At 40.5% G+C, this 24,460-nt stretch overlaps 1 protein-coding gene across 1 annotated transcript in view; it reads right to left on the bottom strand.

Moving 5' to 3' along the window:
- The window catches only part of TTC27 (tetratricopeptide repeat domain 27), a 1,013,239-nt gene that overhangs the window by 36,264 nt on the left and 952,515 nt on the right, over window positions 1-24,460 (bottom strand). The window contains exon 20 of the mRNA XM_053711856.1: window positions 8,064-8,164. Coding sequence (XP_053567831.1) covers window positions 8,064-8,164 — 101 coding nt within the window. The remainder of the gene's footprint in view (window positions 1-8,063; window positions 8,165-24,460) is intronic.

Here is a 24,460-nt window from a genome sequence, read left to right as displayed (position 1 = left end):
ACCTTAGAAACCGATGATGATCTCTGTGTATCAGAATGTGAAGATAAGCATCCTTTAAGTCCACGGTAGTCATATATTGACCCTCCTGGATCATAGGTAGGATGGTTCGAATAGTCTCCATCTTGAAGGATGGGACCCTGAGAAATTTGTTTAGGATCTTGAGATCTAAGATTGGTCTGAAGGTTCCCTCTTTCTTGGGAACTACAAACAGATTTGAATAGAAGCCTTGCACCTGTTCCTCCTTTGGAACTGGGTGGATCACTCCCATAACTAGGAGATCTTGAACACAATGTAAGAATGCCTCTCTCTTTATCTGGTTTACAGATAATTGTGAGAGATGAAATCTCCCTTTTGGGGAAGAAGCTTTGAAGTCCAGAAGATATCCCTGGGACACAATTTCCAACGCCCAGGGATCCTGGACATCTCTTGCCCAAGCCTGGGCGAAGAGAGAAAGTCTGCCCCCTACTAGATCCATTTCCGGATCGGGGGCTGATCCTTCATGCGGTTTTAGATGCAGCAGCAGGTTTTTTGGCCTGCTTTCCTTTGTTCCAAGCCTGGTTAGGTCTCCAGACCGGCTTGGACTGGCCAAAATTTCCCTCTTGTTTTGTATTAGAGGAAGTTGAAGCTGCGCCACTCTTGAAGTTTCGAAAGGAACGAAAATTATTCTGTTTGGTCCTTAATTTGTTGGACCTATCCTAAGGAAGGGCGTGACCTTTTCCTCCAGTAATATCAGAAATGATCTCCTTCAGTCCAGGCCCGAATAGGGTCTGCCCCTTGAAGGGAATGTTGAGAAGCTTTGAAGTAACGTCAGCTGACCAGGATTTAAGCCATAGCGCCCTACGTGCCTGAATAGCAAAACCTGAGTTTTTAGCCGTTAGCTTGGTTAAAAGAACAACGGCGTCAGAAACAAATGAATTGGCTAGCTTAAGAGCTTTAAGCTTGTCAAGGATATCATCCAATGGGGTTTCTACCTGTAGAGCCTCTTCTAGAGACTCAAACCAGAAAGCCGCAGCAGCAGTGACTGGGGCAATGCATGCAAGAGGCTGGAGAATAAAACCTTGTTGAATAAAAATTTTCTTAAGGTAACCCTCTAATTTTTTGTCCATTGGATCTAGAAAAGCACAACTGTCCTCAACCGGGATAGTTGTACGCTTCGCTAGGGTAGAGACTGCTTCCTCCACCTTAGGGACCGTCTGCCACAAGTCCCGTGTAGCGGCATCGATAGGAAACATCTTTTAAAAACAGGAGGGGGAGAGAACGGTACACCTGGTCTATCCCATTCCTTAGTAATAATTTCTGAAAACCTCTTAGGGATTGGAAAATCATCAGTGTAAACAGGTACTGCATAGTATTTATCCAACTTACACAATTTCTCTGGGACTACAATGGCGTCACAGTCATCCAGAGTTGCTAAAACCTCCCTGAGCAACATGCGGAGGTGTTCAAGTTTAAATTTAAATGTAGACATATCAGAATCAGTTTGAAGTGTCTTCCCTGAATCGGAAAAATCACCCACAGATAGAAGCTCTCCTGCTTCGGCTTCTGCACATTGTGAGGGTATATCAGACATAGCTACTAAAGCGACAGAGAGCTCTGTATTTGTTCTAGCCCCAGAGCTGTCTCGCTTTCCTTGTAACACCTGGCAGTTTGGACAATACTTCTGTAAGGGTATGATTCATAACTGCCGCCATGTCTTGTAAAGTATACGCAATGGGCGTGCTAGATGTACGTGGCGTCCCTTGAGCGAGAGTTATAGGTTCTGACACGTGGGGAGAGTTAGTCGGCATAACTTCCCCCTTGTCAATTTACTCTGGTGATAAATCTTTTAAAGCCAGAATATGGTCTTTAAAATTTATAGTAAGATCAGTGCATTTGGTACACATTCTAAGAGGGGGTTCCACAATGGCTTCTAAACATAATGAACAAGGAGTTTCCTCTATGTCAGACATGTTTAACAGACTAGTAATGAGACCAGCAAGCTTGGAAAACACTTTAATAAATGTGAAAAAGCAGAATATAAAAAACGGTACTGTGCCTTTAAGGGAAAAAAACAATCACATAAACTGCAAAACAGTGAAAAAAAGCAGTAAACTCTACGAAATTTTTACAGTGTGTATAATAGACTAAAATAGCCATAGTCCATATTGCAAACAATAATATAGAGTGCCGGCCCACTGGGATGAGCTCTTTTTTTTATATGTGCGTCATATGACATTCTTGAAGTCCAGCCCTTTGAAAGCCCTTAGGAAGCCTATGTAGAGCGTGGGTGGGAATGCTCTCTTTGTCACAGCCCAGGCAAAAGAGGAAATGAAGGGGGGGCAAAGGAACAGAAGATGCCAAGTAGCATTATAAATCTTTTATTATAAAATGTATATATACCTGTGTATATATATATATATATATATATATATATACAGGTGGCCCTCGATTTACAACGGTTCAATTTACACCGTTTCAGAATAACAACCTTTTTTTCCAGTCATGTGACTGCTATTGAAAAGCATTAAGAAGCAGTGCATTGATTAAAATAGCCAGTAGGTGGAGCTGTCCGCTTGTGTTGCAGCAAAGCCAAGCAAGCTGAAATGAATTAGTTTAACCAGACCTGAGCTATCGAGCAGATTTCAGAGGAACAAGATCTACCTGTCTATAAATCAGTCCAGATTGGAATGCATAGAAAGAACTGTTTGCAGATAAATGCAAGTGAAGTCTGTGTTGTGTGCTTATTTTATTAGGTTTATAATGCTGTTTAGCAAATGGTTTTGTTCATTTAACTTAGTTTATTTATATATTCTGTGTTGTGTGATTATTTTATTATGTTTATAATGCTGTTTAGCATTTAAAGTCTTCATTTCAAAGCTTTAAAAATAATGTATTAGGTGTTACTTATGACAATTTTGAGAAGGGCCTGGAACCTAACTCCCTCACTTCCCATTGACTTACATTATAAACTAGGTTTCAATTTACAACGGTTTCGATTTACAACCATTCCTTCTGGAACCTAACCCCGGCGTAAACTGAGGGCTACCTGTATATATATATATACTTTAAATAAAAATAAACAATAATAATTATGCAGTTTTGCTTGTACACTAATTTATTTTTCATTGCAGCATTCTTAAAGTCAGAAATTTACCATCACTTTAAAAACACAATAAAAACACTTTTTTTTTGTGTGCAATTTTGTGAATAACAAGACTTTTAAGTGATAACGCATTAGATTATATCACTGTGGCAAAGAACAGCTGCAAGTACACTTTTCACTGCACTTAAAAGGGATAGTAAACCCCAAAATGTTGTTTTATGATTCAGATACATACAATTTTTTTTTGTAACAAAAACGATACTGCCTCAACCAACCCCCTGGCAACTATACTGTTGAGGTGCCTACCTGTCCTGCTGACTATATGCGTCTCCCCTCAGAAGTATCAGGAGATCGCACCAAATGTTCCGTTCACTCCGTTCTTGAGAGGAAAGTGAAACCGGAGCTAAAAGAAGCGTCACTACTCTGGAAGCTCTTTACTGCAAATGGAAAGAACCCAGAGGCCATTAGAAACTGCAAATGGCAAGTCCCTTGCCTAGATAATAAAACTGCATGGTTGGTTTAATAAAGTTCTTTCAATGCAAGCCAAGAGAAAAAAGTCTGATTCGTATAGTGTCCTGGACCGGGTCTATACCGAAGCCAGGATGTTAACTGAGCCACCAATAAAAAAGTAGGTTTAATAAACCCACATATAGTATTTATCGTCTCCAGTGCCTGCTTGTCTGCCCTTTTATAATTAACCCCTTCAGGATCAATTTATAAAAATGTCCCATTTTCAGTCATAGACTGTTTAAAGTGCCAGTGTCCTTTAATAAAAAGAAATGTATGGCACTTACCTGTAACTTAGACTGTCCGGCAGAAGGACAGCTCACCCGGTGTGAGAGGAGGACACTCCTCACATGGACCTGTGGAGAAAGAAAGATCAGAGTAAACTTACTCAGGCTTTCTATATAGGGCAGCAATCATGTTGGAAAAAAGCAGTGCAGTCCACCCCACAAGTTCTCAACTGCTTAAAAGCCACCACTGCCCTACTGAAGAGACTAAAGTGTAGTACGGCTAAACCCAACTAGGAAAGATGACTTTAAAATAATAAAATCTTGATTGCAGTAAATTTTTTCAGACACCAAAAACTTCACCTCCTCTTTGCACCGAAGGCCAAGAGAATGACTGGAGAATGACTGGGGGTTGTGGGAAGGGAAGTGATACTTAACAGCTTTGCTGTGGTGCTCTTTGCCTCCTCCTGCTGGCCAGTAGTGATATTCCTAACAGTAATTGAAGACAATGCCGTGGACTCACCATATCTTAGGAAAGAAATATAATTTCACAGAGATAAGGGGTTAGCTACCAAGTGCCAAATAATGCTAATCATAAGTAAAATTCCTAAAAGGCAATGTGTATATGAATATAAAACAAGGAAAAGCTTCTTTAGGAATGTGAGAACAAATTATGGTAGAAGTTTACAACTTTCCTCCTTATAATTAAGCAGCACCAACTAATCTGGTCACTAGAAAGGAATTTCCTGTTGTTTCTTTCTAATTAACCTCAGGCAGTTGGATTAAGGTTGATGTCCAGTGCAAACTAACATCATAAGGCAATGTCCTTTCATTAACCACTTCTAAAAGATCAAATGAGCACGTAACTGCAACCAGAAATGATTTAACCCATTCAGTACACCTGTAGGGCTTTTTTATTCTTGATATATCTTTAATATACATAACTATGAATATTATATAACTCAAGCTTTATATTTATAATAAATATGATGGTCACATTCCAAGTCTAAATACTGTTTTCTATAGCATACAGTACAGGAAATCCTAGAGCGCCATAATCTAAACTAATATACAAGGGTAGACTACAATTTAAAGTACTTATCAATACAGTAGAATTGCATAAGCAACACGTGCAAAATAAAAAGACAACACAATAACATTTAGTCTGAGGTTTAATTAAGGTCTATATTATCTGAATAATAAAATAAACAAATTTGTGTTTTATGTCCCTTTAAAGTTTAATGATTGAGATAAAGTATGCAATTAAAAAAAAAAATCCTACATACTTCCATTGTCAAAACGTGCAGATTCCTTTTATATGCTCCGGCTCCTACTGAGCATGTGCAAAAAGGGCACAGTATAAACATATGTGCAATTTGTGATTGGCTGATGGCTGTCACATGATACAGAGGGAAGGGAAATTAGATAAATACTGACATTTTCCAGAAAATATTATACTCCTCATTTTAAATTCAAAGTAAGTGTTATTGCACTGCCTTTTTATTGTGTATACATTAGTTATTCAATTCTTTCACACAAACCACCAAAAACAATCAGCGCAAGCACCCGGCGATATCGCTATCTTTGAGTAAAGAAACCTTTTTGTGCATGTTTTTAATTCTTACATTGTGAGTATTATGGTCAAAGTTTTTTGTCAATAAAGTGCTGTTTGTTCATACAATATTGCACTATTGGAGTCCATCTTTTTGTATTCACAGACTGCTCTATTTTCTGTGGGATTGTAGTTATTCAATTCTATTGTATTTAGTGGTACTTTAACATGCCCTCTGTATTAGAATTACAACTCAGAAAAACAGTTTTATACTACACACTTATACAAACTAAAACTTAAATTAAAAGACCAAGCCAATGCTTCCTATGATACTCTTTATTTTAAAGTGAAGGTCAACCTCACGCAACTGCCCCACGGCATTGGATAAACTTTGCAAAATGAGGGTGGGTTTAATTCATCAAATTTTTATATTTTATTATTTTTTAAAATCTTTACCTTTTGAGCGCTTCGACGATAAGCGCATCTCTCCCGTCTGGCATTTTCTCAAATTGATTGAAACATGAAGATACTTAAATGAACGAATTCTTATTTCCCCCCAGGTCATAACATTTATGCAAAGGGGTGCTTAACGCCCCGGGGGGGGGGGGGGGGGGAATAAGGATGCGTTATTTTAAGAATTGTCATCTGTCAATCAATATGACAAAATGCCGGACGGGAGAGATGCGCTTATCGTCGGAGCGCTCAAAAAGTAAAAATTTAAAAAAATAATGAAATATAAAAAATTTGATAAATTAAACCCACCCTCATTTTGCAAAGTTTATCCAAGGCCGTTGGGCAGTTGCATGAAGTTGACTTTTACTTTAAGGAGTAAGCTGCTTGTAAGAATTATTTTCTAATACAATTCTCTTTTTGGCTATCTACACAGTGTGACTAGGGATGGGCGGATGTTTTGCAACATTCCAAAAAATAAACTAACTTTAACACATTTGTTCATTTGTTCGTTTTCAACTTACAATGTTTGTACAACATTCTAACTTTCATTGAATTTCATTTCTAATGCTCTCTTTAAATGCAATATTTGAACTATGCAATATTCAAAATAGAAAAAATGTAATTGATATATTTGTATCTATTATGCGTCAATTTACTAAATTCCCTACCACATGAACTATTGAAATTCTGAATAGTATTTGTTAAATCGAATATTACTTTATAAATTTCTAATGTACATATTCAATCTAATTGAATTCAAAAACGAAAGTAACATTCGAAAACGCTAAACAAATTCTAGATAAAATTATACATTCAAAGAAAATATTATAACAGAATAACATGTAGATATATTTTTTAAAGTTTCATTAGTTGTTTAAATAGTGACAAAATAAGTGTAATGTTTATAAAACAGCTGCCATGTTTTAACTTAGGTTACCTTCTCTGTTGTGACCAATTACGGACAGTTATAAATAGGTCACTAGAGTGTGCAGCCAATGGCTGTGTGGAATAATAACAGTGTTCTGCACTTTCTAAAAGGAACTGAAATGCTCACAATTTCAGAATGGAATTACAGGAAAAGAGGACAAAATAAATAATGAAAGCATACTGTAGAGTTTGTTTTATACATACAATTCATCATTTTATGTTACTATTTCAAAGTGTTTAATGTCCCTTTAATGGATTTCCATTCTTATCAACATTCGATTGTCTATAGCAGGGTTCTTCAAACTTTTTTTCCCAAGACCCAGTGCCATGATACCAAATACCTTCTCGACCCTATTTTTATGCTTGTTCTGAAAATTTCTGAAGTAATATACAAGATAGCTGCGATATTTGGCAAAGTGAGTAAAATGTGTGTGTATTTTACTCCTGATTGTAGTCACACTGGAAAGTGTTGTAAAAGGTAAAAAATACACACACTCTCATACAACACACACAACACACACACTCTCATATAACACATACACACTTTCATACAACACACACCACACACACCTCAAGACTATTTGTTCTACCAAACGTATTGCACCTTCACCACATTCGCCCATCCCTAAGTGTGACCTAAACTACTCCCACACAGTTCATAATAACTCATTATAACTTATGTTATATGAACGTAAATATAGAAGTGCTATTAATTGTGCTTAGGTTAACACAAAATAGCGTTAATATATCTGCTCTCCACTTGTAATCTAAGATAGAAATTAAAGGGATACTAAAGCCAATTTTTTCTTTCATGATTCAGATAGAGCATGCAATTTAAAGCAACATTCTAATTTACTCCTATTGTCAATTTTTCTTCCTTCTCTTGCTATCTTTATTTGAAAAACAAGTCATCTAAGCTAAGCAGCCAGACAATTTTTGGTTTAGATCCTTGAACAGCACTTGTTTAATGGTGGGTGCGCATTTAGCCACTAATCAGCAAGCAGGTTGTGAATCAAAAATGCGCCAGCTTCTAAACTTACATTCTTTCTTTTCAAATAAAGATAGCAAGAGAATGAAGACAAATTGATAATAGGAGTAAATTAGAAAGTTGCTTAAAACTGCATGCTCTGAATAATGAAATACAAAAATTGGGTTCAGTGTCCCTTTAACATTAGAACATTGAAATTCCCCTAAAAATGAACATTATATATTTAAAAATTTAAGTTTACATTTAAAGTTTTAATCTCATTGTTAGGATACTGACGAATTCTAAAGTTTTCAAGCATTATCTGATTGCACACTTTGTCCCAGGACTAACCTTTGCTTTTGAGGACAAGCCACGCAGATTAAGACGTGCTGAAGAGAGCATCTGTACAGCTTCTTGCGGGTTAGCTTTGTCTTTGATACATTTCATAGCCACTGAAAAATGAAACGGAAACGTTATCTTTATTTGTAATGCGCCACAAGATTCCACAGCACCATATAGCGGTACAGTACATAAAGACAAGACAGGAAAGGCAGATTGGGGCAGAACGATTTCCGTGCCTTATGTGCAGACTGCAGTCTAAACATAAATTAAAAAACAGCAGAAACGTTTTATTCTATGGTAACACTATTCAATTTCCCATTATTTTGGATATTTTATTACTACTTTATATAGGGGCACTCAAGTCAAAAAACTTTCATGATTCATAAAAAAAATTCAAATTTTCTTTCATTATCAAAATGTGCAGGTTTTTTTATGTACACACTTTCTGAGGCACCATTTTTTACTAAGCATGTGCAAGAGTAGCATATATGTATACATGTTTGTGATTAGCTGAGATAAAAAGTAAATTAGAATTGCATATTTACAAAAGAGATTACATCTCTGTACTAATGTGATCTTTCTATAGTATTTTGACTATTTTACAAAGAAAAATAAATACTGTTGTGGGGTTATTGCTACAAGGCATATATAAAGTGTATGTGTAGTGTGCAATTTAACAACACGTTGTTCATTATTCAATACCAGATTTGTACAGGAATAAAATATGTATAACATTCAAATATTAAGTTCTGAAAATGTAAAAGAAGATTAGGGTAAGCATGCTAACAATTATCTGCATGTAATAGACATGACTATACATAATTATATGCACAGATACTGATCTAAAAATCCAGTATAAAATCTTTTAAAAACTTACTTAGAAGCTCTCAGTTTAGCACTGTTGAAAAGGTAAGGCTGGGACACCCACTGAAATGGGCTGGAAAGTAAAAGGACCAGACACTCCTCCCCTCCCCTGCATATGAAAATACCCTTTACACAAAAAAGCAAGCTGGAGTAGGTAAACATCAGACTACTTCTAAAACTTTGGGGCTTGGTTAGGAGTCTGAAAATCAGCACAATGTTATTTAAAAATAAGAAAAACTATACATTAAAAAAAAAAACCCTGTATGGGCTATTGAAATGAATCATATACAAAACATTTATGTGTACCTTTTTTTTTTAAATCTATATGTGAAAAGTGTTAAATCCATGCCTATAATAATGTTTCAATTACAATGTTATGCGGGCCCACTGGGATGAACTCTTTTTTTTATTTTTAATGACAATTCCAATGAACATCCAATTAATGTGTGTTTCGTGTGACATTCTTGAAGTCCTGCCCTTTGAAAGTCCTTAGGAAGCCTATGTAGAGAGTATGTATGTATTGGGTACTTGTAAAGCGCAGCTAATCACCGTAAGGGTCTCAAGGCGCTGCTCATTTTATCGACCTCGGAAGGATGAAAGGCTGAGTGGACCTCGCCGGAAATCGAACCTGCAACCCTTGGGTTGCTACAGTGCTCAGCTACGGTGCCTTGGCATGCTGAGCTATCTGTCCGGCTGTTGGGAATGCTCTCTATGTCACAGCTCAGGCAAAAGAGGAAATGAAGGTTGGGCAAAGAAACAGAAGATTCCAAGTAGGATTATACATCTTTTATTATAATATATATATATATATATATATATATATACAGTATATATATATATATATATATATATATATATATATATATACTTACATACATACACACTTTAAATATAAATAAACAATAACAATTAAGCAGTTTTGCTTGTACACTAATATATTTTTCATTACAACATTCTTAAAGTCAGAAATTCACACACACAATACCTAATCTACCTTTATTGCCTACTGCTATTGTGAAGAATATTTCCCCTATCATGATTGTTGATGCAAAACTGATAATCACCTTATAAATGATTAGACAGACAAGGTGAGGGAAAGGAAAACATTAGCTTAATGAAAAGTAGATAACAGTAATAACCCTCGCCTCCCTGGGAGAAAGTTAAACAAGCATAATTTGCAAATGTATTGTATGGCAAAAGACAGCAAAATAAATAATGAACAAGTTTTAAACTCAATGACCCCTTAATGGCTTGAGCAATAGAGAATGTACCATTTTGGCTTCATTTATGAAAAAAAAATACAGGGAAACTAAATGCTGCACAATAACAAAATTTATGCTTACCTGATAAATTTCTTTCTTTACGGACATGGAGAGTCCATGATTCCTATAGATTATAGTTGTATATTGCTGCAGTAACAAGCGCAGCATCTTATTGGTGTGACGCTTTGTCCGAGCAAATTTTAGAGGAGACTCTGTTAGAGGAGATCCAAGATAGGATCAAGGCTCTCAAGCTGGCCAATTCCTTTATCTCTGATGCCCACATGCGAGTCATTAGAGTGGTAGCCAAGTTGTCTGATTTTACTGTTCTAGCCCGCAGGGCTCTGTGGTTAAAATATTGGTCAGCTGATGTTACCTCCAAGTCCAAGCTCCTGTCGCTACCTTTCAAGGGCAAGACCCTGTTTGGTCCTGGTCTGGCGGAGATAATTTCTGAAATTACGGAGGGGAAAGGGGTCTTTTCTACCACAGGACAAGAAGAATAGACCTAAGGGACGCAAAATTCTTTTTTTTCCGGTCATAAGTCTTCCTCATCCTCCTCCAAGCCACAGCAGTCCAAGTCCTCTTGGAGACCCAATCAGTCTTGGAATAAGGGGAAGCAATCAAAGAATCCTTCATCTGAGATCTGAGGTTAAGTCCTCATGAAAGGCCTGGCCCCTGTCCAGTAGTGGATCAGGTGGGGGGCAGACTTTACTTGTTTCGTCAAGCTTGGATACGCGATGTCCCAGACCCTTGGGCTGTGGACATAGTATCTCAGGGTTACAAAATAGAATTCAAGACTTGTCCTCCCAGGGGTAGGTTTCTTCTCTCAAGATTTTTTGCAAATCAAGAAAAAAAGACATTCTTAAGCTGCGTTCAGGATCTTTCTTCCCTAGTAGTGATTGTTCCAGTCCCAGTAAGGGAACAGGGTCTAGGATTCTATTCAAATCTGTTTGTGGTTCCCAAAAAAGAGGGAACTTTTCGACTCATTTTAGACCTGAAATGTCTTAAAAGATTTTCAGGGTACCGTCTTTCAAGATGGAAACCATTCGGTCCATTTTTCCTTTGGTCCAACAGGGTCAATTGATGATGACCATAGACCTGAAGGACGCCTATCTTCATGTTCCCATTCACAGGGATCATTGCCAGTTCCTGAGATTCGCTTTTCTAGACAAGCACCTTCAATTTGTTGCTCTTCAGTTTGGCCTTGCCACGGCTCCCAGTATTTTCACAAAGGTTCTGGGAGCTCTCTTGGCAGTAGTCAGGTCTCAGGGAATTGTTGTGGCGCCTTACCTGGACGACATCTTGGTTCAGGCGTCATTGTTTCAACTTGCAAACTCTTATACAGAGATCTTGTGAATCTGGCTTGGGATGTTTGAGGAGAAAGCTGTGGCATATCCTGAACAGCATCACCCTGAGAGACATTTGGTTAAGAAGGCAGTAATTTATCTTAAAACTTAAGCGTCCTAGCTAAACATGAGGAACAAAATTGCATAGGCAAAACACTTATCAAGAAAAAACATAATTTATGCTTACCTGATAAATTTATTTCTCTTGTAGTGTATCCAGTCCACGGATCATCCATTACTTGTGGGATATTCTCCTTCCCAACAGGAAGTTGCAAGAGGATCACCCACAGCAGAGCTGCTATATAGCTCCTCCCCTCACTGCCATATCCAGTCATTCGACCGAAACAAGCCGAGAAAGGAGAAACCATAGGGTGCAGTAGTTTAATTAAAATTTAGACCTGCCTTAAAAGGACAGGGCGGGCCGTGGACTGGATACACTACAAGAGAAATAAATTTATCAGGTAAGCATAAATTATGTTTTCTCTTGTTAAGTGTATCCAGTCCACGGATCATCCATTACTTGTGGGATACCAATACCAAAGCTAAAGTACACGGATGATGGGAGGGACAAGGCAGGAACTTAAACGGAAGGAACCACTGAATGTAGAACCTTTCTCCCAAAAACAGCCTCCGAAGAAGCAAAAGTATCAAATTTGTAAAATTTGGAAAAGGTATGAAGCGAAGACCAAGTCGCAGCCTTGCAAATCTGTTCAACAGAAGCCTCATTTTTAAAGGCCCAGGTGGAAGCCACAGCTCTAGTGGAATGAGCTGTAATCCTTTCAGGGGGCTGCTGTCCAGCAGTCTCATAGGCTAAACGGATTATACTCCGAAGCCAAAAAGAAAGAGAGGTTGCCAAGGCCTTTTGACCTCTCCTCTGTCCAGAGTAAACAACAAACAGGTTAGATGTTTGATGAAAATCTTTAGTAGCTTGTAAGTAAAACTTCAAGGCACGGACTACGTCTAGATTATGCAAAAGACGTTCCTTCTTTGAAGAAGGATTAGGACATAATGATGGAACAACAATCTCTTGATTGATATTCTTGTTAGAAACAACCTTGGGTAAAAACCCAGGTTTTGTACGCAGAACTACTTTATCTGAATGAAAGATCAGATAAGGAGAATCACAATGTAAGGCAGATAACTCAGACTCTCCGAGCCGAGGAAATAGCCATCAGAAAAAGAACTTTCCATGATAGAAGTTTGATATCAATAGAATGAAGGGGTTCAAATGGAACCCCTTGAAGAACTTTAAGAACCAAGTTTAAGCTCCTTGGAGGAGCAACAGGTTTAAACACAGGCTTAATTCTAACTAAAGCCTGACAAAATGCCTGAACGTCTGGAACTTCTGCCAGGCGCTTGTGTAAAAGAATAGACAGAGCAGAAATCTGTCCCTTTAAAGAACTAGCTGATAATCCTTTGTCCAAACCCTCTTGGAGGAAGGACAATATCCCAGGAATCCTAACCCTACTCCATGAGTAATTCTTGGATTCACACCAATGAAGATATTTACGCCATATCTTGTGGTAGATTTTCCTGGTAACAGGCTTTCGTGCCTGTATTAAGGTATCAATGACTGACTCGGAGAAGCCACGCTTTGATAGAATCATGCGTTCAATCTCCATGCAGTCAGTCTCAGAGAAATTAGATTCGGATGATTGAAAGGACCTTGTATGAGAAGGTCTTGTCTATGAGGCAGAGTCCATGGTGGAAAGGATGACATGTCCACTAGGTCTGCATACCAGGTCCTGCGTGGCCACGCAGGCGCTATCAGAATCACCGAAGCCCTCTCCTGTCTGATTTTGGCAATCAGTCGAGGGAGCAGAGGAAACGGTGGAAACACATAAGCCAGGTTGAAGAACCAAGGAGCTGCTAGAGCATCTATCAGCGTCGCTTCTGGGTCCCTGGACCCGGATCCGTAACAAGGAAGCTTGGCGTTCTGGCGAGACGCCATGAGATCCAGTTCTGGTTTGCCCCAACGATGAACCAATTGAGCAAACACCTCTGGATGGAGTTCCCACTCCCCCGGATGAAAAGTCTGACGACTTAGAAAATCCGCCTCCCAGTTCTCTACACCTGGGATATGGATTGCTGATAGGTGGCAAGAGTGAGACTCTGCCCAGCGAATTATCTTGGAGACTTCTAACATCGCTAGGGAACTCCTGGTTCCCCCTTGATGGTTGATGTAAGCCACAGTCGTGATGTTGTCTGACTGAAATCTGATGAACCTCAGGGTTGCTAACTGAGGCCAAGCTAGAAGAGCATTGAATAATATTGCTCTTAACTCCAGAATATTTATTGGGAGGAGTTTCTCCTCCTGAGTCCACGATCCCTGAGCCTTCAGGGAGTTCCAGACTGCACCCCAACCTAGAAGGCTGGCATCTGTTGTTACAATCGTCCAATCTGGTCTGCGAAAGGTCATACCCTTGGACAGATGGACCCGAGATAACCACCAGAGAAGAGAATCTCTGGTTTCCTGATCCAGATTTAGTAGAGGGGACAAATCTGTGTAATCCCCATTCCACTGACTGAGCATGCATAATTGCAGCGGTCTGAGATGCAGGCGTGCAAATGGCACTATGTCCATTGCCGCTACCATTAAGCCGATTACCTCCATGCACTGAGCCACCGCAGGGCACGGAGTGGAGTGAAGAACACGGCAAGCATTTAGAAGTTTTGATAACCTGGACTCCGTCAGGTAAATTTTCATTTCTACAGAATCTATAAGAGTCCCTAGGAAGGAAACCCTTGTGAGAGGAGATAGAGAACTCTTTTCTTTGTTCACTTTCCACCCATGCGACCTCAGAAATGCCAGAACTATCTCTGTGTGAGACTTGGCAATTTGAAAGCTTGACGCCTGTATCAGGATGTCGTCTAGATAAGGAGCTACCGCTATGCCTCGCGGTCTTAGAACCGCCAGAAGAGAGCCCAGAACCTTTGTAAAAATTCTTGGGGCTGTAGCCAACCCGAAGGGAAGAGCTACAAATTGGTAATGCATGTCTAGAAAGGCAAATCTCAGGAACCGATGATGATTCTTGTGAATCGGAATGTGAAGGTAGGCATCCTTTAAGTCCACTGTGGTCATGTACTGACCCTCTTGGATCATGGGTAAGATGGTTCGAATAGTTTCCATCTTGAATGATGGAACTCTGAGGAATTTGTTTAAGATCTTAAGATCCAAAATTGGTCTGAAGGTTCCCTCTTTTTTGGGAACCACAAACAGATTTGAATAAAAACCCTGTCACTCCCATTACTAGGAGGTCTTGCACGCAGCGTAGGAATGCCTCTTTCTTTATCTGGTTTGCAGATAATCTTGAAAGGTGAAATCTCCTCTGTGGAGGGGAAGCTTTGAAGTCCAGAAGATATCCCTGAGATATGATATCCAACGCCCAGGGATCCTGAACATCTCTTGCCCACGCCTGGGCGAAGAGAGAAAGTCTGCCCCCTACTAGATCCGTTGCCGGATAGGGGGCCGTTCCTTCATGCTGTCTTGGGGGCAGCAGCAGGCTTTATGGCCTGCTTGCCCTTGTTCCAGGCCTGCTTGGATTGAGCAAAAGTTCCCTCTTGTTTTGAAGCAGAGGAAGTTGATGCTGAACCTGCCTTGAAATTTCGAAAGGCACGAAAATTAGACTGTTTGGCCCTTGATTTGGCCCTGTCCTGAGGAAGGGTATGACCCTTACCTCCAGTAATGTCAGCAATAATTTCTTTCAAACCAGGCCCGAATAAGGTCTGCCCCTTGAAAGGAATGTTGAGTAATTTAGACTTTGAAGTCTCGTCAGCTGACCAGGATTTAAGCCATAGCGCCCTACGCGCCTGGATGGCGAATCCGGAATTCTTAGCCGTTAGTTTAGTCAAATGAACAATGGCATCAGAAACAAATGAGTTAGCTAGCTTAAGTGTTCTAAGCTTGTCAATGATTTCAGTCAATGGAGCTGTATGGATGGCCTCTTCCAGGGCCTCAAACCAGAATGCCGCCGCAGCAGTGACAGGCGCAATGTATGCAAGGACTGTAAAATAAAACCTTGTTGAATAAACATTTTCTTAAGGTAACCCTCTAATTTTTTATCCATTGGATCTGAAAAAGCACAACTGTCCTCAACTGGGATAGTGGTACGCTTTGCTAAAATAGAAACTGCTCCCTCCAACTTAGGGACCGTCTGCCATAAGTCCCGTGTAGTGGCGTCTATGGGAAACATTTTTCTAAATATAGGAGGGGGGGAAAACGGCACACCGGGTCTATCCCACTCCTTACTAATAATTTCTGTAAACCTTTTAGGTATTGGAAAAACATCAGTACACACCGGCACTGCATAGTATTTATCCAGTCTACACAATTTCTCTGGCACTGCAATTGTGTCACAGTCATTCAGAGCAGCTAACACCTCCCCAAGCAATACACGGAGGTTCTCAAGCTTAAATTTAAAATTAGAAATCTCTGAATCAGGTTTCCCCGAGTCAGAGATGTCACCCACAAACTGAAGCTCTCCGTCCTCAGGTTGTGACGCAGTATCAGACACGGCTCTTACAGCATCTATGCGCTCTGTATCTCATCTAACCCCAGAGCTATCGCGCTTGCCTCTTAATTCAGAGCAATCTGGCTAATATCGCTGACAGGGTATTATCCATGATTGCAGCCATGTCCTGCAAAGTAATCGCTATGGGCGTCCCTGATGTACTTGGCGCCATATTAGCGTGAGTCCCTTGAGTGGGAGGCAAAGGGTCCGACACGTGGGGAGAGTTAGTCGGCATAACTTCCCCCTCGACAGAACCCTCTGGTGACAATTCTTTTATAGATAAAGACTGATCTTTACTGTTTAAGGTGAAATCAATATATTTAGTACACATTCTCCTATGGGGCTCCACCATGGCTTTTAAACATAACGAACAAGTAGTTTCCTCTATGTCAGACATGTTTGTACAGACTAGCAAGCTTGGAAAACACTTTGCATCAAGTTAAACAAGCAATATAAAAAACGTTACTGTGCCTTTAAGAAAAACAAATTTTGTCAAAATTTGAAATAACAGTGAAAAAAGGCAGTTACACTAACGAAATTTTTACAGTGTATGTAACAAGTTAGCAGAGCATTGCACCCACTTGCAAATGGATGATTAACCCATTAATACCAAAAACGGAATAATAAATGAAAAAAACGTTTTTAAAACTAGTCACAACAACTGCCACAGGTCTACTGTGGTTGTTACCCTCCTCAAACACGACTTTTGAAGCCTTTTGAGCCCTTCAGAGATGTCCTGTATCATGCAGAGGGAAGCTGAGTGTCTCTGTCTGTAATTTTAGCAGTGCAGAAAAACGCTAAAATAGGCCCCTCCCACTCATATTACAACAGTGGAAAGCCTCAGGAAACTGTTTCTAGGCAAAAATCAAGCCAGCCATGTGGAAAAAAACTAGGCCCCAATAAGTTTTATCACCAAGCATATATAAAAACGATTAAACATGCCAGCAAACGTTTTATATTGCACTTTTATAAGAGTATGTATCTCTGGTAATAAGCCTGATACCAGTCGCTATTAAATCACTGTATTTAGGCTTAACTTACATTAATCCGGTATCAGCAGCATTTTTCTAGCAAATTCCATCCCTAGAAATATGTTAACTGCACATACCTTATTGCAGGATAACCTGCACGCCATTCCCCCTCTGAAGTTACCTCACTCCTCAGAATATGTGAGAACGGCAGTGGATCTTAGTTAGTTCTGCTAAGATCATAGAAACCGCAGGCAGATTCTTCTAATGCTGCCTGAGATAAAATAGTACACTCCGGTACCATTTAAAAATAACAAACTTTTGATTGAAGTTAAAAAACTAACTATAATACACCACTCTCCTCTTACTACCTCCATCTCTGTTGAGAGTTGCAAGAGAATGACTGGGTATGGCAGTAAGGGGAGGAGCTATATAGCAGCTCTGCTGTGGGTGATCCTCTTGCAACTTCCTGTTGGGAAGGAGAATATCCCACAAGTAATGGATGATCCGTGGACTGGATACACTTAACAAGAGAAACAGACTACTGTTCAGAGTCCAAAGCTTGAGATAATTCCCAAAAATAAAGGAATAAAAAATAACTTGAAAATGACTACTGTCACTTTAAGAAGGAAAAAAATTATTTAGAGCGCAAAAACGCTAAATGCAAAATTAAGTGAAAAACAAAGTATGTGCCTCTACTCCTCAGTCAGCCTGAGGTGCCCTACCTAAACCTTCACAATATTCGACAAGCTCCCCTGAAGATAGGTCAAACGAGCCGTTACAAAAGAGAGCTCATATAGGAATGATGCCGCTCCGCTCTGAATCTTAAACGGAAGAGCAGGAAGTCACATGACCGGCAGGAAAAGAAACTGCGCAGCAGAGTAAAAAGCACGTGTTTCTTACAAGCCCTCAGATACGAACGAAACAAAAAAGATTTTGTCAAAACATCCCAAATCCCAAAACTTAAAATACCTGAGAAAGTTTCTTAGACTGCCAGCTGATAAAATTGAGCCCCAGCGTTACCGTCCCAAAAACAGTAAGGGAAGTTATTAACCCCATTAGTCTTCACACATACACAAGTGCCTGCACACTGCCCCAAAGTAAATCCTACACAGAGGATTAAATATATCCCAAAATAATAGTGCAGAAATAAATATCCCAAGTGCAAATCTCCCATACCTAGAAGACAAAAGCACTTACCTGCAAATTCAGCTGTCGGGAGGGTAGCATTTATGTTAGAAAACAAAGCAAGGACAACCTCACCACATTCTAACGGCTTAAAAACCACCACTACTCTTACTCATGAGATTGACGTGGACACAGCTAAACCCCAATCCTTGCTTGCAGGGAAAAGTACCCATAAAAGGAATAAAAATCTTCAGACACCGACTTCACATCCTCCATTGACAGAGGCAAAGAGAATGACTGGGGGTTATGGACAAGGGAAGTGACACTTAACTCTGCTGGGGTGCTCTTTGCCTCCTCCTGCTGGCCAGGAGTGAATATCCCACTAGTAATTGGAATGACGTTGTGGACTCTCCATGTCTTAGCTATAGTTATGAAAAATAAGTTACATATAGAGCATAGATAATGAACTGTAAGTAATGCACTACATTTAAAGGGACATTACAGTAAACTATACTGAGGCTATTTAACTCCAGCATATTATTTTAGGCAAGTATGCCATGTATATGAGTAAAAAAAATCCTTTTTGTGCAGAAACTAGCATTGGGATTAGTACCCTCTGCATATACATGGAGTCTGTCTTTGAACATACAAAGTAGATCATGTGTGTAGGGGATACACACAGAGTACCATATTGAGTAGTACAAAAATGGCAGGCCCAAACAAATTAGAGCATGTAATATATACACTACAATATCCATTTAAAGGGACAGTCTACACCAAAATAGTTATTGTTTAAAAAGATAGATAACACCTTTACTACCCATTCCCCAGCTCTGCACAGCCAACATTGTTATATTAATATACTTTATAACATTTAAACCTCTAAATTTCTGCCTTTTTCTAAGCCACTACAGACAGCCTCTTATCACATGCTTTTTTATTAGCTTTTCACAACAGGAGACTGCTAGTCCATGTGGGCCATATAGATAACATTGTGCTCACTCGTGGAGTCGTGCATGACACAGCACTAATTGGTTAAAATGCAAGTCAATATATAATAAATAAGTCATGTGATCAGGGGGCTGTCAAAAGAGGCTTAGATACAAGGTAATCACAGAGGTAAAAACTATACTAATATAACCACGTTGGCTGTGCAAAACTGGGAAATTGTTAATAAAGGGACTATTTTTTTAAAAAAAAACTAGGGTGTGAAAAAGCTTCATTTCAGTGGGTAATTTCTGGTCTACTAGTTGGACTGTGCTAACCAGTAGATCATTAGGTTGTTGTTAGATTTCCCTTTTTCACACTGCAAGTTGTGTCTAATTAAAAATACATATGTGTTTCTCTCCCCACAGTTATAGCGTAAAGAAGAAATGAAATGTATGCTTACCTGATAAATTTGTTTCTTTCTTGACACAGTGACCTCTAGTTATCAACGTGTCTACCTCAAATACGCTGGAATTCCGCAGCGTATTTGTGGTGAGGCTGATTGCCTAAGTTATCAAGCCTTAGATACCGGCAAAAGTAGAATTTAGTGACGTAGGCTTCGATCAGCCGGACTCAGTACGACACAGATCGATTCTTACGTCACTCCAGATGTTCCGCACACAAGTGCGGCACAATCTGACTACTTTTGCTAGTTATCAAAAAACTAGCAGGTACGCTCTGCACTTTTCCGGCCCAGCGTACCTGGTTTTCAAACCGGCGCCCTGGAGGCGGCGGATCCCATAGGAATCAATGGGAGTCTGACCATAGCGAAAGCTCATGTTCGCTGCTGCCAGACATCCCATTGATTCCTATGGGAGCTGTCTACACCTAACACCCTAACATGTACCCCGAGTCTAAACACCCCTAATCTGCCCCCCCTACACCTCCGCAACTAAATAAAGTTATTACCCCCTAAACCGCCGCTCCCGGACCCCCCGCAAGCTATACTAAATATGTTAACCTCTAAACCGCCGCTCCTGGTCCCCGCCGCAACTATAATATATGTATTAACCCCTAAACCGCCGCTCCCAGACCCCGCCGCAACTATAATATATGTATTAACCCCAAAACCGCCGTTCCCGGACCCCGGATACCTAGTAACCCCTATCCTGCCTCCCCTATACCGCCGCCCTCTATAATAAATTTATTAACCCCTATCCTGCGGATCCCGGACCTCGCCGCAACTAAATAAATAGTTTAACCCCTAAACCACCGCTCCCGGACCACGCCGCAACCTATATTAAACTTATTAACCCCTAAAAAGAGAAATATTATTTAGATTTATTTAATTAATATTTAAGTTAGGGGGGTGTTAGGGTTAGTGTTAGACTTAGGTTTAGGGGTTAATAATTTTATTACAGTGGCGGCGGTGTAGTGGGGGGCAGGATAGGGGTTAATAAATTTATTATAGGTGGCGACGGTGTAGGGGGGGCAGATTAGGGGTTAATAAGTTTAATATAGGTTGCGGCGGGGTCCGGGAGCGGTGGTTTAGGGGATAAACTATTTATTTAGTTGCAACGAGGTCTGGGATCAGCAGGATAGGGGTTAATAACTTTATTATAGAGGGCGGCTGTATAGGGGGGGCAGGATAGGGGTTAATAAGTTTAATATAGGTTGCGGCGGGGTCCGGGAGCGGCGGTTTAGGGATTAAACTATTTATTTAGTTGCAGCGAGGTCCGGGATCAGCAGGATAGGGGTTAATAACTTTATTATAGAGGGCGGCGCTATGGGGGGGGGCAGGATAGGGGTTACTAGGTATAATGTAGGTGGCGGCGGTGTCCGGGAGCGGCGGTTTAGGGGTTAATACATTTATAAGAGTTGCGGCAGGGTCTAAGAGCGGCGGTTTAGGGGTTAACTTTATTTAGCTGCGGGGGGCTCCGGTATAGGGGGTAGAACAGTGTAGTTAGTGTGGGTGCTTAGTGACAGGCTAGCAAGAAAGCTGTCAAAAAGCCGAAGAGCAGCGAGATCGGATGAGTGATAACTCTCACAGTCCGCTGCTCATCGCCCCGTACTTGGTGCGCTGCTTTTTGACAGCTTTTTTGATAACTTAGGCGAAATTTTGCAGGTCCGCGGCGGCGATGGTAGGCGAGCGTATTGAACCGACGAAGGCAGGTAAAGTAGACACGGATCATCATAATTACTATTGGGAATATCACTCCTGACCAGCAGGAGGAGGTAAAGAGCACCACAGCAAAGCTGTTAAATACCACTCCCTTACCCACAACCCCCAGTCATTCAACCAAAGGGAAAGGAGAAAGGAAGTAATATAAGGTGCAGAGGTGTCTGAGGTTTAACAAAAAAATGTTTGAAAATACAGGGTGGGCCGTGGACTCACCGTGTCAAGAAAGAAACAAATTTATCAGGTAAGCATAAATTTAATTTTCTTTCTAATGACACGGTGAGTCCACGGATCATCATAATTACTATTGGGAATCAATACCCAAGCTAAGGACACGGATGATAAGGGAGGGACAAGACAGTTAGCCTAAACAGAAGACACCACTGCTTGAAGAACCTTTCTCCCAAAAACAGCCTCAGCAGAAGCAAAAGTATCAAATTTGTAAAATTTAGAAAACCTGTGTAAAGATGACCAAGTGGCAGCCTTGCAAATCTGATCTACTGAAGCTCCATTTTTGAAAGCCCAAGTAGAAGAAACAGCCCTCGTGGAATGAGCTGTGATTTTCTAAAGAGGCTGCTGACCAGCAGTCTCATATGCCAAGGGAATAACACTCCTCAACCAACAAGAAAGAGAATTAGCCATAGCTTTCTGACCTTTACGCTTCCCAGAAAAAAAAAACAAATAAAGAAGAAGACTGGCGAAAATCCTTAGTCGCCTGCAAATAATATTTCACTTTACGAACTACATCCAGATTGTGCAACAAACGTTCCTTATGAGAAAAAGGATTAGGACACAAAGAAGGAACAACATTCTCCTGATTAATATTCTAATCAGAAACAACCTTGGGAAGAAAACCTAGGGTAGTACATAGTACTACCTTATCAGAATGAAAAATAAGGAAAGGAGACTCACACTGCAATGCAGAAAGCTCTGAAACTCTTTGAGACGAAGAGATAGCAACCAAAAACAAAACCTTCCAGGTTAACAACTTAATATCCAAAGAATGCATAGGCTCAAACGGAGCCTGTTGAAGAACTCTAAGAATTAAATTAAGACTCCAAGGAGGAGTCACAAACTTAAACATAGGCCGGATTCTAACCAAAGCCTGACAAAAAGACTGAACGTCTGTGCAACAAAATAGATAAAGCAGAAATTTGACGCTTTAGGGTACTAGCAGATAAACCCTTCCCCATACCCTCCTGGAGAAAGGACAAAATCCTCGGAATCCTCACTCTACTCCAAGAGTAACCTCTGGATTCACAGCAATACAGATATTTACGCCATATCTTATAATAGATCTTTCTAGTGACAGGCTTATGCGCCTGAATCATAGTCTCAATAACCGCCTCAGAAAAACCACCCTTGGATAGAATCAGCGTTCAATCTCCAAGCAGTCAGCTTCAGAGAAACAAGATGTGGGTGAAGGAAGGTCCCCTGAAGTAGAAGGTCCTTCCTTAACGGAAGACTCCAAGGTGGAGAGGATGACATCTCCACCAGATCAGCATACCAGATCCTGCGAGGCCACGCCGGTGCAATGAGAATCACAGATGCCCTCTTTTGTCTGATCCGAGCAATAACCCAGGGAAGAAGGGCAAACGGAGGAAACATGTATGCCAGACTGAACTTCCAAGGAACTGCTAGCGCATCTATCAGTACAGCCTGAGGATCCCTTGACCTTGATCCGTACTTCGGAAGCTTGGCATTCTGCCAAGATGCCATGAGATCCAGCTCCGGCTCTCCCCACTTGAGAATCAAGCTGGAAACACCTCCGGATGAAGTTCCCACTCCCCCGGATGAAAAGTCTGTCTGCTCAGAAAATCCGCTTCCCAATTGTCCACCCCTGGAATGTGGATCGCAGATAGACAACAATTGTGAGCCTCCACCCACTGCATAATCCTGGCTACCTCTGTCATGGCCAGGGAACTCCGAGTTCCTCCCTGATGGTTGATGTAAGCCACTGAAGTAATGTTGTCCGACTGAAACCTGATAAACTGGGTTGAAGCTAACTGAGGCCAGGCCAGAAGAGCATTGAAGATGGCCCTCAGCTCTAAGATATTTATGGGAAGAACCAATTCCTCCCGGGTCCACAGACCCTGAGCCTTCAGCGAACCCTAGACAGCTCCCCAACCCAGCAGACTGGCATCCGTGGTCACGATCACCCAGGTAGGCTTGCGAAAACAGGTTCCCTGGGAGAGAAAATCTTGAGACAATCACCACGGAAGAGAATCTCTTGCAGCCTGATCTAAAACAATCTTTGGAGACAGATCCGTATAATCCCTGTTCCACTGTCTGAGCATGCATTACTGCAGAGGCCTGAGATGAAACCGAGCAAACGGAATGATGTCCATGACTGAAACCATCAGACCAATAACCTCCATACATTGGGCCACCGACGGCCAAGGAAAGGACTGAAGAGCAAGGCATGAATTGAACATTTTTTATTTCCTTGCTTCTGTCAGAAAAATCTTAATTTCTAGAGAATCTATAATGGTTCCCAAAAATACCACCCTTGAAGCCGGAATCAAGGAACTTTTCCCTAAATTCACCTTCCAACCGTGGGAGTGCAGAAAAGACAACAACTCCGTCTTGGAGCTTGCTTGTTGAAAAGATGGCGCCTGAACTAGAATATCGTCCAGATAAGGTGCTACTGCAACACCCTGCAGTCTGAGAACTGCCAGTAACGCACCAAGGACCTTTGAGAACACCCTGGGAGCTGTTGCAATACCAAAAGGAAGAGCAACAAACTGAAAATGCCCGTCTAGGAAAGCAAATTTCAGAAACTTGTGATGATCCTTGTAAATGGGAATATGAAAATATGCATCCTTCAGATCTACTGTAGTCATGAATTGACCCTCTTGAACCAGAGGAAGAATTGACCGAATAGTTTCCATCTTAAAAGATGTTGACACATTTGAGATCTAGGATGGGTCTGAAAGTTCCCTCCTTTTTGGGAACGATTAACAGATTGGAATAGAATCCTAGTCCCTGCTCCAGAACAGGAACGGGAACGATCACTCCCATGTCGGAAAGATCCTGAACGCAACTTCCCTTAAAGGGACACTGAACCCATATGTTTTCTTTTGTGATTCAAATAGAGCATGCAGTTTTAAGCAACTTTCTAATTTACTCCTATTAGCAAATGTTCTTTTTGTATCTTTATTTGAAAAAGCAAGAATGTAAGTTTAAATGCCGGCCCATTTTGGTGAACAACCTAGGTTGTTCTT

Source organism: Bombina bombina, chromosome 4 (assembly GCF_027579735.1).
Source record: "Bombina bombina isolate aBomBom1 chromosome 4, aBomBom1.pri, whole genome shotgun sequence".
Taxonomy (NCBI): Eukaryota; Metazoa; Chordata; class Amphibia; order Anura; family Bombinatoridae; genus Bombina; species Bombina bombina.
This window is presented reverse-complemented; position numbering and strand designations above follow the sequence as displayed.